The following is a 22,170-nucleotide window of genomic DNA, read 5'->3' on the forward strand; positions in this document are numbered from 1 at the left end:
CATGAGGATGAAAATTTAGGAATGCGATGTTTGGTTGTGGGATTTGGGAGGGGAGAAGTGGTTGCATTGGGGGTCTGGAGGGAAGAAAGGAATAAGAGTTGCAATAGGCTCGAGATCTGGAAATGGATTGAATTATAGAATTATAACTACAATAAAAATCGCGAAGAGAGACTTTGACAATGAGCAAAGACTCGACTGAGCTTATCAACACTTTAATATTTATTTTTCTAAAAAAACTAAAAAAATATTCAAATATTATTAGAGGTTATTTTAAGAATAATAATAACTAGAAAAATAGCATTTAATTTTATTTTATGATGAAGAAATAAAACATTGGCATAGCTACAGCAAGCAAAATGGCATATACTTTATGCCATAAACGAATGGCCCATATATTTAATTTAATTATTTAATCAGTTTGAGTCACCTGGTAGCTTCATTCAGGAGCTACGTGAAAAGCTCGAACACTGAACACATCGCCCCCATCACTCGTTAACATCTCCTAGACTCCTAGTATCACTCAATCTGCATTTGCTTCTCTCATCAGACCGTAAAAATGGCGGAAAATGGTAGATTCTCTTCATATCGTTTAATCTCTAATAAAATTCTCCTTTTTCTGTCATTCGTCTTTTTTATATAAATTAATCTGCAATTTGTTTTGCAAAATCTGGTGGTGGGTTGTAGATTCGCTTGCTCAGTTCCTCTCCTCCGCCGTTGATGCAGCCAAGAAAGCCGGCCAGGTCAGTCCCCTCCGCTCCTTTAACTAATTTTTGTTTCATCTAATTTTTACTCAGCAGTAATTGAAACAAAGTGTGCAATCTGTGTGCTGTATGATCTCATTGCAGATAATTCGAAAAGGGTTCTACGAGACCAAGCATGTGGAGCACAAAGGCCAGGTCTTTTAACTTGTTTTTCTTCTTTTTTTAGGTGTTTAATCAAATGGTTATTTGGGTAATTGGATTATAGAAGTATAATTGCTGATTCAATGTCAGCGTAATTGTTTCAAGTGAAAGATTTAAAATTTGATTACTTAACAAGCATCGAAGACATATTGGTTAAAGAGTTTCGAATAAGTTTTCGCCTGTGGCAGCCAAATGCTGCATTGAATTAGAATATGAATGGAGAAAGTTATATTATGTGAGTTGAGATAGCTCACTGTTGGGTGCAAGATATAGCAAAGTGACATTTCATGATCAAAACATTACTTTTCTGTTAATCTTCCAATCTGTTGGGCAGTGCAGGTGGATTTGGTCACGGAAACTGATAAGGCATGCGAAGATCTAATATTTAATGATCTCAAGCAGCTTTACCCCACTCATAAGGTTAACTCTTCATCCCGATGTATCAGCAGAGTTCACCATTGGTGCTTAGAATAGCATTATATCTCCTAAGACTAGTTTGTTCTCTACATGCTCTGAATTTTCTTAGTCGGTGTTAATTTTAGTTCATTGGGGAAGAGACTACTGCTGCTAATGGTGTAACGGAGCTGACTGATGACCCCACATGGATAGTTGATCCCCTGGACGGAACCACTAACTTTGTACATGGGTAATAGTCAATTCTTGTGTTGTAGATTTTTGTTTATTTTCGCTATGCTGATTGATTCTCATTGCTGTTATAGGTTCCCCTTTGTCTGTGTGTCAATCGGCCTTACAATTGGAAAGATACCTACAGTTGGTGTTGTTTACAATCCAATAATTGACGAGGTTAGGATTCTTATCTCCACTAATGTTAAACTCCAGTGGTTAGCCATGACTCTTGTTCTAATAGATGATACAATTATGAATGGTCTAGCTTCTGCTGAAATATGAAAACTTGCTCTCTAAGTAGTACTAGCTGAGGAAAGTGTGCTAACTTGGGGTTCTTTATACGTAGCTCTTTACTGGCATACGTGGAGGAGGTGCATTTCTCAATGGAAATCCCATAAAAGGTGATTGTTCTGTTTTTAAGCATCAACTTCATTGTTTCTAAATGATTAAAAAAAATCCTATTTAGTGCTTAATAATGTTTTGAATTACTGCAGTATCATCTAAGAACGAACTTGTGAAGTCTCTCCTTGCAACTGAGGTATAGAGTTGACTGATTGACGGATGGTGGTTTATCATTGTTTTACATGAATGGGCTGATTTGTTGTTTCTCTAGCCAATCCCCATGTAAAATAAAGCCCACCGTGAACGTTTTAGTTAAAAAATGGGACTAGAAATTGGTAATGATAAGATGTTATAGGATGAGAATGTAAGTCACATAACCATGCATATTGTGTTGAATACTCTCTGGTGGGATAAAGGTAGAAATTAGGTATAGATTAACAATTTCTTTTCTTGTTTCAAAGACTAGTTAATGTCACCGTAGATGATGCTTTGGTATATTATATGCTCCTGCATAATAGCACCTGAATTATACGAAAATATATAAGCTGGAATCTTTATATGCATTCTATTTTTTTTCATAAATATGTTAGTTCAATGAAGAGTTATACAGTGGCAAACATGATAAATGTTAAAACCTTTTTTATATTAAAAGCCCTCATATGTTGTTGTACTGGAAGAGCAGGTTGGAGTAAAACGTGATAACCTAACAGTGGATGCAACCACAGGGAGAATTAATCGCTTACTATTTAAGGTAGAACCAGAACTTTCAAATGCTGATCTTCAGTTGTGTTGGCATCCCAATTGTATATTAATCTCTCTTTTGAGCAGGTGAGATCTATTCGCATGAGCGGCTCCTGTGCACTGAACCTCTGTGGAATTGCATGCGGGAGGATTGATCTATTTTATGAGCTCGGCTTTGGGGGTCCTTGGTATGATCTTCTTTCTACTATGCTTGTTAATTTCAGTGTCAGCCGGTAAGTGATTGACATTGGTTTTTCTTGTGCCTCAGGGATGTTGCAGGTGGTGCTGTGATTGTTACAGAAGCCGGAGGGTGTGTGTATGATCCGTAAGTAACTTTACCTTCAGCTTAAGATCATTCAAGAATCAATTTGAGTCTGCAATAAACGTCTATCTTTTTGTTAACAAAACTTGAAACTTGCATGTAAGATCATATGTACACACTTTTACTTACCTTCAAGAATTGGATGTAATTTTCTGCATCAGATCTGGTAAGGAGTTTGGCATCACATCTCAAAGAGTAGCAGCATCAAACCCTCTGCTTAAGGATGCATTTGTTGAGGTTTTGCGAGATTCGGAATGAGTCAGCTTCTTCACTCTATCAAATCTTTCAAGTTAAACATCCTCTCCATGAAGCAATAAATTGGATTCCTCATTTTAATTACATGGGTGTAAGTTAATACCCATTGGAACATTGAAATGGTATTTAGGGCATGTGCAATGACATACTAATTGTCCAACTTATTTTGATGACATATCGTTGGCAATGTTTGTATTTGTTGTATGTTTATAGGTTCACAAATGAATTTGATTTTTCGAGTATGTGAAATTAAAGTGAAATATAGACACAAATTTAGAATGAGATGGAAAAACCAGGCGATATGAATTCCATCTGTTTTTCTCCTTCTGCACTCCTCTATGTAGCCGACCCCACTTAATGGGAAAAGACTTTGTTGTTGTTGTTGTTGTTGCACTCCTCTATGTGGTTTTTGTCCCTTGATTCTCCGATTCATTCAATCCAAGGGCTTAGAAAATAGAGAAGTGAGGCATGAAAAAAAAGAGTGCCGAAATCATTTCCCAATAATTAAATCAATTATAAAGGGAGAAAATAAAGGTATAAATGAGTAAGTTACAAATATATTAAATCTCTATCTCGGACAGCATGTCTAATACAAAGTTCAGGCAGGGACTGCCCAAGGACTAATTTACCAAAAGAATAACTTCTAATCCCGAACTCCCTCAGCACACACGCGTACTCGAACACTCATGCCATAAATATACAAAAGGATGCAACAACAAATGTATTCAGAAGGGCCGCGAAAGAGGAGGAAGAACTCGAAAGAGCCATTTCCTCCGTCTAACAAACCATTCCGTGCACTCTGCTTTTCGTCCCTCCGACCTCTAAGCACCATAGCCGTTAACACCGTTCGCAGCATGCGTTGGCTTTTCAGACTTCTTCCTCTTCAATACAACATACCATGTGTAAGCTTCCAACAATGCAGCTTGGACAGCGAAAGCAATGATCAAGCCGATGTATGCATTCTTCCAGTTCTTGTTAGGCTTCAAGATGTCGAATCCTTCGAAGATGTTGACGATGCTAAGGATGATAACAGCGTACCCGGTTGCGTGGTGGTACATGTTCCAGTAGAATCTGAACTTGTGATCCTTGTTGGGTCTCAGAAGCAAAGCGAACACCTGCATCCAGATTCAGAGCTTTCACTTAGTACATGCTAGGGCAAAGATCAAAGACACGTTACAACATTGTTAGGTAGAGAAGAAGGTTGAATTACCTGAAGCGTTCCAAGGGCGAAGAGGGTGATCCCAATGTTTCTGTGCGTGTCATGTTGGATGCCGGCAGAATCGCTACCGAGTTTCAGACCAGTGGCCCATCCTGCGACCCCAATGGCGTATGCCGAGGTCTGGCAAGCGGCATGAAGATAAAACCATGCAGGGTCTGCGGACTTGAAAACCTTCAAGTACCTTGCTACCATGGCACCAAAAGGCAACAAGATTCCCCAGCTCACAACATTCAGCACTCCGTGAATCTGTAATTTGTATAAAAAATGACCAAAAAATTTTAGGGGATTTGACTAATTCTCAAGACCTTAATTAAAACTCTAAATTACAAAAACCATTAAGCGACCACCAATTCGAAGAAATCTTAACACAATCAAACAGATCCTCCTCAACTAATACAATTAAAGATTAATTTATATTTTTGGAGAAGCGTACATAACCACGTTATCTAGAGCGGATTTCGCTACTTGAGTTCTAAATCTACTCACAGTTTAAATTAGTTTACACTGATATTTTCCAATAGCTGAAGGGACTATGTAACAGATGTAATTAAAAAATAAATACTTTTTATATAAAAAATTAATTTATATTTCATGAATATAATAACATTGAAATATCAAAGACTTTTATCAAGAAAACCAAACAAAGCATCGAAAAATTGTGAATTAATTGAAAACAAGAAAAGATCACTAAAGGAAACAAATTTCAGAACATGCAGTATAAGGATCAGATTAAAGCACAGAAAAATTGAGTCAATTCACAATTCACTTACGTTTTTCTTTCTAGTAGTTGAGCTGCCACTGCCGGTGGATGCTGTCTGGCCGGAAAGCAAATCCAAAGTCCCCTTGGCTTTGAGATTGGCAGCGGCAGTGCTGTGAATGCCAGGAGCGCCACTCGAAACAGGTCCCTCTTGCCAGACCTGAAGAATGGTGGTGAAATTGGTAGGAAGCGCCCAGGTTGCAAATATGATCATCTCATCGTTGTTCAGATACTCCGCCTTCAAGTCCGTGACCTCGTACGTCAGCTTGCCCTCCGCCAGCTTGGTCGAGTAGCTCTGGATCGGCGACATGTACACCTTCGGGGTCCCACTGGACTGCGGCCAAGCGACGAGAGATTGGGCGCCGGGCATGGCGGACGACGCGCTTTTGAGATCCGGATTGATGGCCCACGCGACCCAGCTGGAGGCGGAGACGCCGGTGTGCCTGTAGGCCATCTGGAGCTTTCCCGTTGACTGGTCAAAGGTCCAATGGAGGAAGGAGTTGAGATGAGGCAGGTCGCTGCAGGTGGTGAAGATCCTGTTGCTGGTGAATTTGTAGTTCCCGCAGGCTGTCGTTTGGGCGTAGGAAGATTGTGAGAAGAGAGAGAGCAGAACAGAGAAGGCCACCGCAAGCCTCACCGTGGAAGCCATGGTTGTGAGAACCTGAAAAGTGCTTCTGAAAAAAGTGCTTTTGAAGGAAAATCTCAACTGGGTTCTATTTAACTGGAGAAGGGGAATTGAGAATGTGGGAAAAGTTGAGAGCTTTTATAACAAGATCGGACCTTTTTGCTAAAATAAGCAAAGGCGGTGTGAGGAAGTTTGGGGTGTTGCAAGAAAAAATGGGGTGTAAATATAAGAGTTGTTGGTGGCGTGTGGAGTCTTTGAAGTCGTTGGCTAGTCTGTTGGGGAAGGTTCCATTTTTTCACTAGTGGTTTGAAACTTCTTTCTTTTGAAAAAAATGTACTTTATTTTTCTTCTATCTTTTCACACCTGCCTTTGCTTGCTTTCCCAACTTTGTTCTTCCATTTCAATCACCGTTTCGACAAGATAGTCGGTCGGCTTTGAAAGGGATCTCTCCGGATGGTTTCTACCAAATATATTCAATCAATCAATATAGGTTCTTAAAATTTAATTCAACAGTTAAAAATATAGAATTTTTTTAAAAGTTATAATAACTTTAACTGTTGAATCAAATTTTAAAAATTCAGATTGATTGATGTGATGGATTCAGTGAAAAAGATCGGGAAATGATCCCTTTCCGAGAACAAGGTCTCTCCCAAACTCTGCCTCCCACATGCCTTGTAAAATAACAGTATATTTCTATGTTTAAAACATCGAAAACCAAAGCAGTTGATGATTTTCCTTTTTATTACTTTTAAGTGAGCCGCAAGTAACTCAACAGAAAGTTCTCTTCATCTATAATTAATCCTGTTAAGTCAATTAATCAAGATATCACTATTACAAGTTCATAATTTCATTCATAGGATTTTCATTTCACCATTTTAGGAAAGAAATTGTAATAGTTTAACGAGGTAATAATAATTTACATAAATTGAAATTGAAGCGTGATATAATCAACTTATATGTTACAATAAAATTAGAAAATTGTTATTAACGTTTCAAAAATCTTATTATACATTTCTTACAAGGATATTTTTCTTTCTAATTATAGAAAATGTGAAGTCCAAAATAAGATTTTTTAAAATGCCAACAACAATTCTTTAAAATTAAATATATTAATATTAACCCTAAATTTAAACTCAACATCCGTTTACCCATAGTACAAAATATGAACTGGTTCAAAGTAAAAGCCAAATTTGACCATCTACACCATCTTAATTGTCCTCATTGGAGCAATTTCATAGGGTGGTGCACTAAAGACATACTGACAAAAGTCAAATTAAAGCGACAAGCTGGGTCAAAGTACCACTGAAGCTCCAGTACGTACGTGTTGAATGGGTGTAAAAAAACCAGGTCAATTGATTAGAATTCTTACGAAAATTTTCTAATCGCATTCGTTCATTGTATATCGTGTAATTAATTTTCGTTAAATACTGTTTATATTTAATTTTAAATAAAAAAAATTACAATAACTTATTATTGCATTATATACAATAAACGAATATAATTATAAAATCTTTGAGATTCTCATAAAGGTCATCGTTCAATTGATCAAATCACATATCCTACATTTGTACTTGCTTCCTCCACCTCGGTCTTGCCCAAAACGTTTCGATTTCCACTGCATATACGGAGGAAACAAAGGGATAGGTTGGGGTTAGGTTTACAGTTGAGTAGGTCAACAGAAAATCTCCACAAATTGAAGCCTGGCTTGGCTGCTGTAGCTGGTCAAACCAAACCAAACTCCAACGACGTACAGAATTTGACATAACGTCCCACTGGGACCCACAACAGCCAACGTTCACCTGGTTCCAGGTCTTCATGCATTGCCGCGGTCTTTCGTCGTTTCTTCTTCGTCGTCTTTCGAACACGGCGAAGGCGGTGAACAGAAGGAAATCGGCATCTATGTTCGGTCACAGCCCCTGCAGGTCGGTGCTAACAAAGTTGAAGGCCTGCAGCCTCTCTCAAGCTGGACAAGTTGAGAGTACGTACGTACCCTGGTCTGGTGCGTGTTCTAATTTCCAATCACAAAACACACAGCGATTAGGAATTGAATCACAAAAACAACACAGTTTCATACCAATATAAAATGCATGGCCCAACAAAAAGAATGTTTTTCCATTACAAATGTACGATTCATTTCCTGGCAGCCTCTCCTGTCGTTTTCTGTTGTCTATTAATTAAACAGGAATGTGGTTTTCAAATGTTTGTTTAACTTTAAGCCTAAGTTTAACGGGTCAACATATATATATGTACTAATCAAATTCTATATATCAGCGTCATCCAGAGTTTTTGATGTTGCTTTGTATCAAAAATTTATATACAACAAGATGTGATACTTACACAAGAATATGTTTTCAGCACTCATTTTCTCTTTATTCAGGTTTTGTTCATTGATTTTCTTTTGATTTTTTCAATCTAAACGGTATAAGTAAATAAGAGTTTGTAGAAAGAAAAAAGACGATGGTTGAATTGTGTAAGTTTAATACGAGAACGTAATTGTTATTCTCTTCAGTGAAATCTTACCCATTTTGATGAATTACATTTTTTAAAGAACTCTGAAAAGAAAGACTGAAGATATTGGTGATGCATGCATAATCCTAGCTACCAATCTTTTATTCCTTGGTGGAGTAAGTGGGATTAAGACTAGTTAATAGACGACCTAATCTTAGTTAGGCTGAAATTAACATCTCTCTTCTACAATAAGAAGACTTGGCCTGTGAGGAGGATGACTTGAGCTTATTGGTAAGCGGTCTTAATTTTTGACCCAAAGCTAGAGAGCTTCGTGGGTTTTCCTACAAGGTTACTCTTTGCATAAATAATTAATATTTCATTAATTGTCCATTATATTAATCCATCCAATTAAAAGCTGATTTACACCCCTCACCTACCGTTACCATTCTTCCACATCGGTCCGCCTTTTCTCTGGAAGCCTATAAGCCATCACGTCAGAATATGGAAGCCTCCATGTGTCATCCATCCCGTGAAATTAGGGTTTAGAACATGAACTTCTGGTTCAAAGTGCTTTTAGACAATAAAAATTGTTTTTAACTGTGTTTGGCATAAAAAATTTAAAGCATTTAGAGCATCTCTAAATGAGATGTCAAAAAATAAATATCAAATGTTAATTTGATGGTTAATGTAATAATGTCAGATTTTTTATTTTTCCAACTGATACTTTTTTTTTTATAAATTATATTTGTATGATCCATTTTAAAAAGAAATCAATTAAAATACATTTTCAAGCTATATAATTGATGCATTAATGAGACACACAATAAAATAATTAAAAAAATTTGACATCACATTTTCTAATATATCAAATTTGATATATAAAAACTCATATGTCAATCCACATTCACTTAGAATTGACATATCGGTTTGAACACGCTTCTACTTTCAAATTTGATTACATGGTATTCCACCTTGGATTTGACATCTTTGAAGATGGTCTTATAGAGGCAGATTATCTGCCCTCCTACTTTTCGTTCCCTCCTGTTTGTGTGGTTACGGTTAAACCACGTCTTATATTACTATTCATTTCTGTCTTAATATCTCTAAAAAAATAATATAAAATATTAACGTGATTTAATTGTAATCATATAAAACAGATGAGCACGAAAGAACAAAGAAAGTGAGAGGGCAGATAATCTACCTCCCAGATCGTAAGGCAACCATACAGTTCCGAGTGTCTTTTCAAAAAGTTGTTATAGTAAGAATATTTAAGTTTGCCTTGAGGTGGCTGCAAGCGGTTTTTGACAAAATAAAACGCTTTTGACTGCATTTTTGACATATATATATGAAAGTGCTATTATTTCGTAAAACACTTTGCTTCTTCATGAAGATTCAATGTGCCTGTACTAGCAACACTCGTAGCAAAATGCTTGAACACAAAGTCGTTGAACTGTAACTTACGTCAAGAGTCAAGACCCATCATGTGCTGCCCTAGGGTGTACGCAATGCTGTCTTCAGCTCGGGCTTGATCGAATTACGATACGTCATGATGGGCCAAATTTTAGGCCTCACGAAATTATAACCCAGTTCATAGACAGGCCCCAGCTCGACCACTCCCGAGTGCACCCAGTCGGGCCAGTCCAGGACCATATAAATTCAGAATCCGCAGTGAACAAGGAACACTCCAGATCTGTGCTGTAGAACCCAAAAGGTGATTGATTAGACAAGGTGGACCATTTGCCAGCAGTGAGAATCATTGTGGCTTCTGCCAGAAGTCATGGCAACGCAACCATCGCCAAAGAAACCTAATAAATACGACTGCAATTTGCAACAAACATATCAATCAAACCGAAACGAAGTAATTTATAAGGAGAATTAATTAAAAATATTTGAAAACTTTAAGTTTTAACGATAAGAACAAAATAAAGGGTAAAGTAAATAGTACCATGATTGACTTTTTAATGTAAAAATATGATTTTTCGTTAAAGTTCCTTAATTTCTATGCATTACCTTTTTCTTTACATTTTTATTTATTTTTTATGATTGAATTGAATAAATCAAATAAAATTCACAACTGTAAATAAATAAAAGTGTGGATACATATTATTTAGACCAAAGAAAGAAGAAAAGGATGTGCATTTTCATGTTTGATGTTAATTAGTTTTCTCTTACGTCTTAATCCAACAATCAATCCAATGTTCGAGAAAATGGGATTCGATTTAGGCCACAAGAGACTGTTTGTTTTTTGTGAATGATGTTTGTGATTGCGCATGCTAATTGCTTAAGCCAAAAGGGTTTGGTGCCAGCCAGGGGTCGTAGATTCCAAGAATCATGGGTTGTTGTCCTCCTCTCGCTCGAATGAGAAAGAACTTTCTTGCACCCGAAATGCAACAGCATGTTTTTTCTGTCGATGCAACAACGTGATAATCATAAATTAACACGTAAAAAGATTACAACATATAAATTGACAGTTCATGACTTATGATATTGGCCACTAATCTAGCATCGAAAATGTAGGCAAGTTTCTCTCCTAACCTAGAATCGAAGGTCGTTGTCCCATATCCCATCCCATACAGCCATGATATACACATCTTTGAAAACAAGGAATAGGGCTTTGGTCATGGTCGTAATCACTGTGCCCACTAAGCTAGCTTCATTGGCATATTATGATGAAAGACAATCGTGCGTGCCTACTTATCTTTCAGTTTCCTTCAAGTTTCAGCTTTGCCATTCTCATGAAATATGATGCACCATTAAATGACCAAAACCCAATTACCAAAACCACTTTTAAACGTTTCAAAACCCAAACCCTATCTAAAAGCATGTTTGTAGGTTTGGTGCGATTCGTTGTACATTCAATTAACGCCAACAACAGTAAGCTTAATTATCATTTAAATAGAAATTATGATCATTATGTACAGTGATACGATTGTCTTAATTAAATTTGAGGTCTCTAACAGTATTTCGCAATGATATCACTATGTGTACCTGAGATTTGAATTGCATGTAGTAAACATCCCTTTTTGTGAGTCATGTCATGTGTAGTAGGGGAAGAGGATCCTCTTCGGAGCTCAGGATAGGGATCCTCTAACGAAGTTATCCGGACCGTTTAAATTTAATTCAATGGTTGTAAATATTATAACTTTTAAATTACCCTCCTATTTAGAGTCGTTAGATTAAATTTGAACGATCCGAATGGCCTGATCATAAGGATCCCCATCCTGACCTCATGAGAGAATCCTCTTCCAGTAGTACGGTTAATTTTCAGGAGCTGTCTGCTGCAGGCTAAACATGGTTGGGCACACCCATTTATTTAGTATTCTTGGGTAAATATTCTCTTTAATTTAGGTTTACTTGACGTTTTTTTTTATTATGAGAGTTGCTCTAATACAATGTTTTTACCCGAAGTAATTTACTTAGTAGAAAGGGGCTGACGTGAGTAACGTAGAATATTTAAGCTATGTTTGGGTGAGGGACTCTCTAGTCTTCAAACGATCGGTTGAGGCCGAAGCAGGAAAAAACACAAACCACAAAATGTTAGATAGTGGGGCCAGAAATACAAATGTAATATTTGCAAGTGGTCAATTTTGCAAATTTCTCGTTTCAATGAAAACATTTTTTAATTCTTTTCTTACTAAGTTAATTAGTCTTAGAGCTGGTTTGATATTTTTGTGCTTTGAAAAAAAACTGCTGTGAGAATAAGCGGCTGTGAAATAAATCAGCAGAGTGTTTGGTAAATTTTTTTGTAAAAGTGCTTTTGGAAAGAAAAACAGTTTGATAGTGGGTTTTTCAAAGCTGCAAATAGCTGCTTCAACTTTTTCATTTGATTTCAGCTTATTCTCACAACAGCTTCTAAAATAAGCCCTTTTTTTTTAGTTTACCAAACACTTAAAATTCTCATAGCTTTTTTTCATGGATATTTTTTTTTTTAAGCATCTCACTCTCAAATCATCCCTAATTGCTTGCAACTTGGAAAGTCCAAATACAGCCATCCAGTACATCACACAAATATAGCCACACAGTTTTACAGATTCAGGTGATCTTCAAAAGATACGAAGAAAGATTTGAAGCAGAAAAGTGAGGACTCATGGGCCATGCAGTCCATTAAAGATAACAAAAATCGATTACTTTGGCACAGGAAAGCAGTAAGTGAATACACACCAACTAATGCAGTTAAAAACTGAGGTATCGTCCACTAGGTAATGTTCTGATTCAATAACATCAATCAAATACGTATTTTTAAAGGAAAACTAATAAAAAGAATTTAAAAACTTTAAGTTTTAACGATAAACACAAAATAAATGGGAAAGTAAATAGTAGCATGTTTGATTTTTTAGTGTTAAAATATGATTTTTTATTAAAGTGAACAGTACTATGAACTTTTTGTTAAAACTCTATATTTTTAAATGAATAAGGTTGGAGAAATTAAAATTTTAAACCACATGGCGTGTCATCAATAAAAAAAAATAATTTTTATCACAAATATTTCTTGAAATTGACCCACCCATCAAGGTAATCCCTGAAATTGAAAATCAATTAATGTAATTCCTGAAAATGAGTGTCGCAAATCAATGTGGTCATTTTGTCATAATTCTGTTAAAAATTTTGTTAAGTGCTGATATGGAACTTAAATAGGTCCCACAAATTTATTAAAATATTATTTTTTGAATTAAAAAAGATTTAAATATTAAAAAACAATTTTTAGATTTTATAATTAAAAACTTGAAACATAAAAAATAAGAAATAGGAGATGATTGAACACTGTTCATCATCTTCCCAACCTCCCACTACAGCCCCCACCCCATACCCCCTCCCACTCTCTGGGTAGAGTGCCGCCGTTGGAACTGTGGTCGGGTTCCCAGGTCAGTTGAAAGATCCTGGCCACACACATGGTGGCCATTGGATTTTCCCACCCCACTCCTCCACCTTCGTGTGGCGAACCTTCAATGGCCTCCTAGATGGTTTCGTCGTCGTAGAAACGGGTACCAGAACAATCCCATGGACAAAGTTCAAGAATCTCAGGAAATTTTCAAGAACCTAGAAATCTAACTCATTTTCTTCACAAAAAATCTAACTCAAAAATTTGCCAGAACCAATAATCTCAAAAAATTTCAAGAACCCAGATGAAAAAACACTAAATCAAGCTAAAAATGAGAAAAGTTCAAGAAATGTCAAGAATTTAAAACATAAAAACTTAAAAAAAAAATTTCTCATGGGAAGAAGATGATGAACAGTGTTCAATCATCTTTTTTTTTAAATTTAAATATTTTTAATTCACAAAATAATATTTTATTAAATTTGTGGGACCATTTAAGTGTCACGTCAGCACTTAACATAATTTTTAACGGAATTGTGACGAAATGACCACATTGATTTGCAACACTCATTTTCAGGGACTACATTTATTGATTTTCAATTTCAGGGATCACCTTGATAGAGTGGGTCAATTTCAGGGATCATTTGTGACAAAAACCTATAAAAAAATAAGTTCGTTAATCAATATTAAGTAATAATCAATAACCAATACCACATTATTTAGTTTACAAATTTAATTTAAAAGTTTTGATCTTCCTACTATTCTGAGAGAGAGAGAGAGAGAGAGACTACATTAAGCTTTCAATTCTGTAATATATGAAGCTTTCAATTCTGTAATATTCAAAAGTTCATATTTAACATCAAACACAGATGGTCGATGAACTTGGACATGCATTATTAGTATTTACTAAAGATCGATAGTATTGAAAACGTCTTCGTCTACATGCACACACAGACTAGCCTTTTAATCGATTTTCATTTATGTTGAAAGGGAAATTAAGTATGATATATATATATATATATATATATATAATATTTGTGGAAAATTATATATTCTTTTTAATTTCAAATCTGGTGTGCTGTTTTGAAATAATATATATATATATATATATAATATACAGATATAAAACAGCTCGAAAACTCGCCAACCCGATGTGCATACCTTATATGCAAAACATTTTTATTTTGGTCAATCGTTTTATGCAAAATATAACCTCCTAATTACAGGCATATATATAGATATACATAAATACATATGTATGTACATATATAGGATCTGGTGTGAAATCGTACGCAAACAGTACAGACAAACACGAACCATAGTTTCGCATGCATGTAGACAGACTTGTCAACTTCAAATGGATGAGGATGAAGCCTACTTAACAGCCACATACAGTTTATTCATCACCGTTGACAACTTTTCATTTTAATTAATAATTTTTTGTGGACAAGAGATGAACAGAAAAACAATTGGCACACCAATGCACATTGCTTGCAAATTGGACACCGAACAGATCAGCCATGCATGTCACAACCAGCTAGCTAGAGCTTTCAATTTGATGTTTGCCATCAAAATTCTATAAAATCCGAGAGTTAACTTCCAGGCCCAAATTTGTACATATAAAATCTTAACCCTACAAACTAATGCATGTTCAACTTGTCAAGTCTTTTATATCTATTACTTTTGCATCGGGGAATTAGAAACCTTACACGTTACAAGAATTTATACGTTGAGTCATTCTTCCTATGATCGATTGATTTAGATGGATTCTCGTAACTTTTATTTGTAGTATCAAATTCACTTATTGAGCTTAAAGATTCACGTGGCTCACGTTAATCAATATGTGTAAGTAACGTATTAAGCTTAAACAACATCATGAGTAAGAGGTGTGCTTAGAGTCTAAACACCTAATCAAACAATTTGAGAACAATATAATAATTTATATGGAGTTGAGTCACTCTTTAATTTAATTTCGTGTAGAACCTCGACTGCATTATTTACACCACCTCATTCTGTTCTAATTTCGATTCCACGTGCTTCTAGCTTGTGAGGAGTTTTCTTAATGCAGTATGACACCATGATCGCATCGTCGTTTCTATACTAGTTTTGTGGTAAAATTTACTTATCTTTAGCACATGTTTGCACACTAAAAGTGTTTACTTAATCAGGATTATTATTACGTCAATCGGCCTGGCTTCCAACTCATGTGTTGTCGCTCTGAGTGCCGAGTATGGTGAACCACAAACATCAAAACTCATTCGCCAAAAAGCGCATAAAATTGTTGCAAGTCTGTGCAGCCATCATTAGCCTCTTTAATCTTCAAACCCTGAAATTCTAATTAACTTAACAAAAATGCTATTCTTGTCACATTTTTATATCATATTTATACAATATATTTGTATATGGTATGAAAAATAAAATAAGTGTAACATTATTATGAACTTGATTATAATTCTGAATAATCGTGCGTTATAAGTAATATAAAGTATTAAAAATGATGATGGATTTTCAGTTTAATCTCCAAGTTACAAACATTTACAATATTACAGAAAATTACTGGAAGTTCGTCATCATTCTAAAAGTTTTAGTCAAATGCGCGTTATCATGTAAAAGATACTGTGTAGTGAAGTGAGCTGATCAACTAATTACAACTTTTTACTTGATAACCTAGGATGGATAATCATATCAAAACATTATCTGTAAAAATACGGCATATTACAAAGTCCTAGACCAAATGAATAAACAAATAAATACAGCAAATTGTTGAGAATTTTTCTTGTGTGATCGAAATACAGAGTAATATATCATATTTCATAATTTAACTAGAGATAAATTTTATGTTTCAAGAGTTCATCTAATTGTATAATGAAATGTAGTATACAAGTACATGTTTTAGGCACACCGAAAAATCTCTCCACATTATTAGAATTCATCAATCAAACATAATTGTAACGTGGCAATATTTGGTTGATCCACCCCAATAAGTTTGTATAATATCATCTCTGAATATTTGTTCACCAAGAACAAACACCATCTTTTGCAGATTTTCAAAAGGGCAGTTAGGGTGCTAAACAACTCAGCATGTAGGATTAACATGAGTTTATCATGAATATTAATGAAACGAATAATATCCGGTTATATTATTGTTCATGAAACATCTGTATATATGCATTAACAAGCGTACGTATGTTTGAGTGAAGATTATAATTTATAATATAGAGTACTTTTTGTTGAATGGCGTGGCTGCGGAAATATCAATGAAATTTATAAAAATAAATTGATTGGAGATATAGGAGATGGACAGTAGACCAGATCAGACATAAAGAAAAGTTTATTAGGTGCTGAAAAATACAAGACAATTAAGCTATATTTATATTAGTTTAGATTGATAATTAGGTGAGCCAATTCTTTGTATCTACGCATAGAAGATCGTAATCAGTAATATTATAAGTTTATATTGGTGAGCAATGTTTTCAATTTGGAATAGGATAGGCAATATTTGGCTCTAGTATCACCTATTTCTTTTAATAAAATAATACTTTTTTTTCCTTTAGAAATCGTCTCTTTTATAATTTTAATTATTATATTTGTATATACAGAAATGTTAACTCTTAAAATCGGTGATGTCAACAAATATCATAATTATAGTGTCCCGACCTTTAACGGGCTCGAGGTTCAAATATTAATTTGTTACTTTTGGGCACATTGGCATGGTTAGCAGATAAGAGGAAGATCACAAGATGGAGGTGGTGAACCGTGGATCTTTTTTTTGGAGATCATATAATCGTATTCGTTTATCATATATGGTGTTATTAGAAATAATTTAAAATTTAAATATAAATAATATATAACGAAAACTGAACGCCTGATATACGATGAACATACATAATTACAGAATTCTTAAAATTCCTAGAAAAATAATCTACCGAGAACCCTTTTCGAGAGGAGGTAGGCACCTTTTGAATAACAAATCCATTAAACTTTGTCTGGTGGACTACTAATTAGTAATTAGGACTTCACCAGTGATCAGCATAAATAAGTGGGCACTTTTGCCCATTTTCTTGCATAAACCAAACCCTAAACGTGGTTAATCAACTGATGGAGTCATGATTAGAGTACTAGGTCTTTCATCTCTGGCTCTGTGTTGGCCAGGCACGTGTGGCTGACGTGGTGGATTTTGGACACAATACCCAGGTTATGGAAAACACTTTGTAGTTGACTTTGGCCCACTTCTCTAGACCCTCCCATCTCCAACACCAAATACCACCGTCCTCGCACCTATATTACTCATCGTCCGGAGACTCGGACGGCTTGATCAGAACCATTACAGGATGATGCAGCTGGCAACACGTGCCCTTCCCTATTCTAGCTGAATCTTGTTGTTTATACACGTTACGGTGACAAAAATTTACATGAAACAGGATAGTTGAGATAGCAATTTCTAAAATATATTGTGCTTACCATGTGCTCAATCCTTACAAAATGCATAATCCCGCTACATGGTATTGCAAGATTAATCGGAATACGAAATTGTTATTAACATTTTAAAAATCATATTATACATCGCAAACTTTATATATTAAAAAAAAAAATACATTTGTACAAAGTGTAAAATAAAATTTTTGAAATGCTAATAATATTTTCCATCGAAACATAATTATGTTATCGTCCTCCTCCTTTCACATAGCTCTCTCTTAATTCTCGGTAAATAAAAGGACGTGCGTGAAAAACTACTTCCATTGGTTCTGTTTTTTTCACCCGGACTCACAGATCTGCTTGCCAATTCAAGTTTTGACCGAAAGGTTGAGGTTCGAAAGTGGGCAAAAGGACGGCGTGGCACCTTTCATGGGTCCCACCTAAAATGCACCCGTCGCATCAAAAAAAGCCAACTGGATTTGTGCCCCTGCCCACGGTCACATCAGCCCCCTGCCTTAATTCTAAATTTTTAGTTTCATGCCGTTGTTTGTGTTACCAAACGGTGTCGTTACCCTCTGGCTAAATATGTGGTCTGCGATCATTTTGCATAGGAAGCTTTGCTTGTGACTCCGTCGCCCTTTAAACTCACACCAACCATATAAACAAAGAAAAGTATTTAGAGAGTTATTGTCACATACATCAACAATTTTAAAATGCTCACGAATTATAAAAGGAATTGAAAATGCTTTGTTCAATGATTTTTTTCTTCATGAATCACTTAATTTGTATTAAAATTTGAAGTGCTTTTAATAAAAGTTCTTATGAGCATAACGACTTAAGCATTTTTAGACAGATTATAATATGAGAAGTAATTTTCAATCATTGCTTGTTCTGTAATTTCGCTCGATACATCTTATTTTATACATGATATTTTATTCTATGCAAATACAATTAGCATCAAGCTCAAAAAAAAATATTAAATCGTAGTTGTTGTTAATGCAAATCAAACCTAAAGCCTTCATTTACAACCCAAAATGAATAACACTATATTGCTTCATACGTCTCTGACAAAATAGAAAAAATGGCAATAGGCATGAATAATTAGTTTTTGAGATTTAGTTGTAGAAATAATTAGTTTTTAATAATGACGAGATCTTGATCGTATATTAATGACTTAATGGTAATATAACAACCACGTAACGATGATATAATAATGACATAATAAATCCTAATTATTAATACAACCAAATATATAAAAAAACATCATCCCCAAGAAAAATGACTCCACAAAACACATGAAGATATATCATTTTATAAGCGAAAAGATACTTAAAAAAAAAAAATTCCTTCACTTGTATAGCACTAAATAACGTAGCAGTCTGTGTTCGAGCAGTCATAAATCTCTCAATACGTACAAACATACAGTCATATACAGATGACATATGACAGAGACCTTTAAAAATAAATAAATCCCACTGCCCCTCAGCTTCAACCTTTTCTCTCCACTCACCCCCTCCCTCCCTCCCTCTCTCCCTCCCAATTCCGCACTTCACCACGCCATGAATTCCTTCTCTACTCCACACTACCTCTAATACAAAACCCCAATTGAAAATTCCCCAAAAACTCAAATCACATCTGCAAATTTCTGAAATTTGTTGTAAAGCTCCGAGCTTTGAGAATGGTTTCTCTTGAAGATTCCCATTCCGGCTCCAACCACCACTTCCCGCCGCACACGCGCAACTTCTATTCTCCCTCCTCCACCAAAATCCACCGCCAAACTGGCCGCTCCATGCGCACCATCCGCTCCAGCATCTACCAAGACGACCACTCCCGAACCTCCTTCGCCGCCGAAAGATCGCCTTTTGTCTCCGAGAACCTAACTGATTCGGTCGTCGACATGCGCCTCGGCGAGCTCGCCTTACGCACCCACAGCTCCGCCGCCAAGTCTGCCTCCTCCGACGAGGAGTACCTCCAGCTCTCCCAAGCCTTCAGCGATTTCTCTGCCTGCAGCAGTGACATCTCGGGAGAATTGCAACGACTCGCGAGCTTGCCGTCGCCAGAAAACGGGCCGACCTCCGAATCAGCCGAGGCTGCGCCGGAACCGGAGCCATGTCAGGGGTTTTTGCAGAGGGAGAACTTCTCGACCGAAATCATCGAAAGCATTTCGCCGGAGGATCTTCAGCCGACGGTCAAGATTTGCGTCGACGGCCTCCAATCGCCGTCGCTTGCCGTGAAGCAATCTGCTGCTGCCAAGCTCAGGCTTTTAGCGAAGAACCGGGCCGACAATCGCGCCTTGATTGGCGAGTCCGGCGCCGTCCCTGCTCTAATTCCTCTGCTGCGGTGCAGCGATCCGTGGACGCAGGAGCACGCCGTCACAGCGCTGTTTAACCTCTCACTGCACGAATCGAACAAGGCAATAATCACCAATGCCGGAGCTATAAAGTCGTTAGTGTACGTCCTCAAGACCGGGACGGAGACCTCGAAGCAAAACGCCGCCTGTGCGCTGCTGAGCTTGGCGCTAATTGAAGAGAACAAGGGCTCAATCGGAGCATGCGGCGCGATTCCGCCCCTGGTTTCCCTGTTAATAAGTGGATCCATGAGGGGCAAAAAGGACGCCTTGACGACTCTGTACAAGCTCTGCTCGATAAAGCCCAACAAAGAGAGGGCGGTGAGCGCCGGAGCTGTGAAGCCGCTAGTGGCGCTGGTGGCGGAGCAGGGGACGGGCCTGGCGGAGAAGGCGATGGTGGTGCTAAGTAGCTTGGCAGGAGTTGAGGAGGGAAAGGAGGCTATTGTGGAGGAAGGCGGGCTGGCAGCGCTTGTGGAGGCGATTGAGGATGGGTCGGTGAAGGGAAAGGAGTTTGCAGTGTTGACACTGTTGCAGCTGTGCACTGAGAGTGTGAGGAACAGAGGGTTGCTTGTGAGGGAAGGAGGGATTCCGCCGTTGGTTGCGCTTTCGCAGACTGGGAGTGTTAAAGCTAAGCACAAGGTATCTTGATTATTTCATTAGTCGGATATTGGTACGACAATCTTTACTTAAATTGCATTACATATGCATGTTCAAGTGTTAAATTGTTTATAATCGTATAGACGAAATGGTGCTAATATTGTTGTAGACATTAGCCTATACCGAAACCCCATCCCGTAGTTTAGATTAGATTAGAATATCGCTCGAATAAAAGAAAAAAGATTGTTCATTTCAAATTGGCAGCTGAAGCTTTTGGTTGAAGGAACTATACAATGAGATGCGAATTTTCATGCATTTGGTAATTCCAAGTCTGCATTTGGATGCTGCATGATGTTGATGTTCGATCATATTGTTAGTGGAGCTCGCTTGCTTGGTTTATAATGGGGGTTTGGTTGTTTTTGCAGGCTGAAACGCTTCTTGGGTACTTGAGAGAACCGAGACAAGAAGCGTCCTCTTCGGCTCTTTAGAGGAGCCAAGGGAGGTACTTTCACTACTCAGAGAGGAAAAGCTATACTCTGTGTCTGTGTATGTGGTTTTTGAGTAGTGTTCCGTTGCACTTGTATATGGAAGTGTTGGTGTTTTCATGGTTTGTTGTAACTTTGTACAGTGTGGCTGAGAAGCTAGGAAGAAGAATATGATATGGTTGTAGGAAGAAGGGAGAGAGATTAGAGGAAGCTAGTGAGCAAGAGACTACTGACTTCTTAGTAGTTTAGATGTATGAATTTAACTAGGTTTTTTGGTTGGGTATTTTCTTTCCCTCTTTTCCCTCCTTTTTATCTACCATTGACTTGGTTTTTTTGTAGGGGTGGAATACATGTTTGCCTTGTGGTGGTTTTGGGTCATTTGGATCCTTGTGTTTTGTTTGCGTAAACCCGAATTTTGCTAAAAGGGTTTTACCGATTATCCGGTTTTAGTATGAACTGTTTGGAAACGTATCACCTCTGTTCTTTCCTTATTGATTGTGTTCTGAGTTCCGTATGATGGGAATTCATACGTTGAACATGTTGGAGATTGTGGGAGGGCGACGCTAAGGTGATAGTTTTCCAAACCAATCATGTAAGTTAACGCACGAAGTGGCGCATATGTTTGGGATACCGTTACCCTTAGGCTTCTTTATTTCATACAAATCTCTCTCCAACTTGTGCTGTGATCTGGACCCATTATCCGTTGTCCGGTGGATGATGATCATCTTTATTCGTTGCGTAGTAGAGAATGCAACTTTGATCCTTTGTTCTCCACACCTTTAGTCAATTATCCCGGCGGACCTGGATTGTTAGCCCTCCTCCATTCCATATCCTTCTTATCCTCTTCTATTTTTGTGGTTACGATTAAATCACGTTAATATTTTATTTTCTCATTGTTTTTTATTTTATTATTTTTATAAAAAAATTAATATAAAATATTGACGTGGTTTAACCGTGAATACAGAAATAGTAAGGGATGAGAAGGGAATGGGATAGGGATGGCAAACAGTTCAGGTTCTATCTCGGCTACCAAACAGCAAGCGATACAACGGCCGTTTGGGAGCAGTATTTTATTGGGAAATGCAATGTATTAAAGTAGCAGGTGAGTTGCTGTGTGCTGCATGAGAGATTTAGTGTGATCGTTATATGAAGTGGTATACTATTTATCATGACATAAATAATAAGATATATATGTCAAAAAGTTAATAATTTAAAAATATAATTTTTTATTACTTACATAAAAATACGAAGTATATTATCCGTATTTTTAT

General features: G+C 36.7%; 3 protein-coding genes across 3 annotated transcripts; 2 read left to right on the plus strand and 1 right to left on the minus strand.

The window, feature by feature from the left end:
* Positions 1 to 445: 445 nt before the first annotated feature.
* LOC103422491 (inositol-phosphate phosphatase-like) lies at positions 446 to 3,387 on the plus strand. Its single transcript, NM_001328851.1, is given in 12 exon segments — positions 446 to 569; positions 685 to 740; positions 846 to 896; positions 1,242 to 1,322; positions 1,445 to 1,548; positions 1,622 to 1,706; positions 1,876 to 1,930; positions 2,024 to 2,067; positions 2,554 to 2,622; positions 2,700 to 2,800; positions 2,881 to 2,937; positions 3,096 to 3,387. Coding segments are annotated over 12 exon segments (813 nt in total). The 5' UTR covers positions 446 to 556; the 3' UTR covers positions 3,193 to 3,387.
* Positions 3,388 to 3,726: 339 nt separating this feature from the next.
* On the minus strand, positions 3,727 to 6,143 carry LOC103446797 (cytochrome b561 and DOMON domain-containing protein At5g47530). Its single transcript, XM_008385937.4, has 3 exons — positions 5,179 to 6,143; positions 4,400 to 4,654; positions 3,727 to 4,304 (listed from the first exon to the last, which is right to left on the minus strand). The coding sequence occupies exons 1-3, from the start codon at positions 5,812 to 5,814 to the stop codon at positions 4,011 to 4,013; spliced, it is 1,185 nt and encodes a 394-aa protein (XP_008384159.3). The 5' UTR covers positions 5,815 to 6,143; the 3' UTR covers positions 3,727 to 4,010.
* A 12,813-nt stretch (positions 6,144 to 18,956) lies between these two features.
* Positions 18,957 to 22,121, plus strand: LOC103412563 (U-box domain-containing protein 4). Its single transcript, XM_008351103.4, has 3 exons — positions 18,957 to 20,456; positions 20,840 to 20,916; positions 21,864 to 22,121. The coding sequence occupies exons 1-2, from the start codon at positions 19,149 to 19,151 to the stop codon at positions 20,900 to 20,902; spliced, it is 1,371 nt and encodes a 456-aa protein (XP_008349325.1). The 5' UTR covers positions 18,957 to 19,148; the 3' UTR covers positions 20,903 to 20,916; positions 21,864 to 22,121.
* The last annotated feature ends 49 nt before the right edge of the window (positions 22,122 to 22,170 follow it).

Source organism: Malus domestica, chromosome 10, assembly GCF_042453785.1.
Source record: "Malus domestica chromosome 10, GDT2T_hap1".
In the NCBI taxonomy this organism is placed as follows: Eukaryota; Viridiplantae; Streptophyta; class Magnoliopsida; order Rosales; family Rosaceae; genus Malus; species Malus domestica.

Coding starts and splice junctions, on each gene's coding strand:
- LOC103412563 (XM_008351103.4), top strand. CDS start 19,149: ATGGTTTCTCTTGAAGATTCCCATTCCGGCTCCAACCACCACTTCCCG. Junction 20,457..20,839: donor GTGTTAAAGCTAAGCACAAG/GTATCTTGATTA, acceptor TTGTTTTTGCAG/GCTGAAACGCTTCTTGGGTA.
- LOC103446797 (XM_008385937.4), bottom strand. CDS start 5,814: ATGGCTTCCACGGTGAGGCTTGCGGTGGCCTTCTCTGTTCTGCTCTCT. Junction 4,655..5,178: donor CAACTACTAGAAAGAAAAAC/GTAAGTGAATTG, acceptor TACAAATTACAG/ATTCACGGAGTGCTGAATGT. Junction 4,305..4,399: donor TCGCCCTTGGAACGCTTCAG/GTAATTCAACCT, acceptor ATCTGGATGCAG/GTGTTCGCTTTGCTTCTGAG.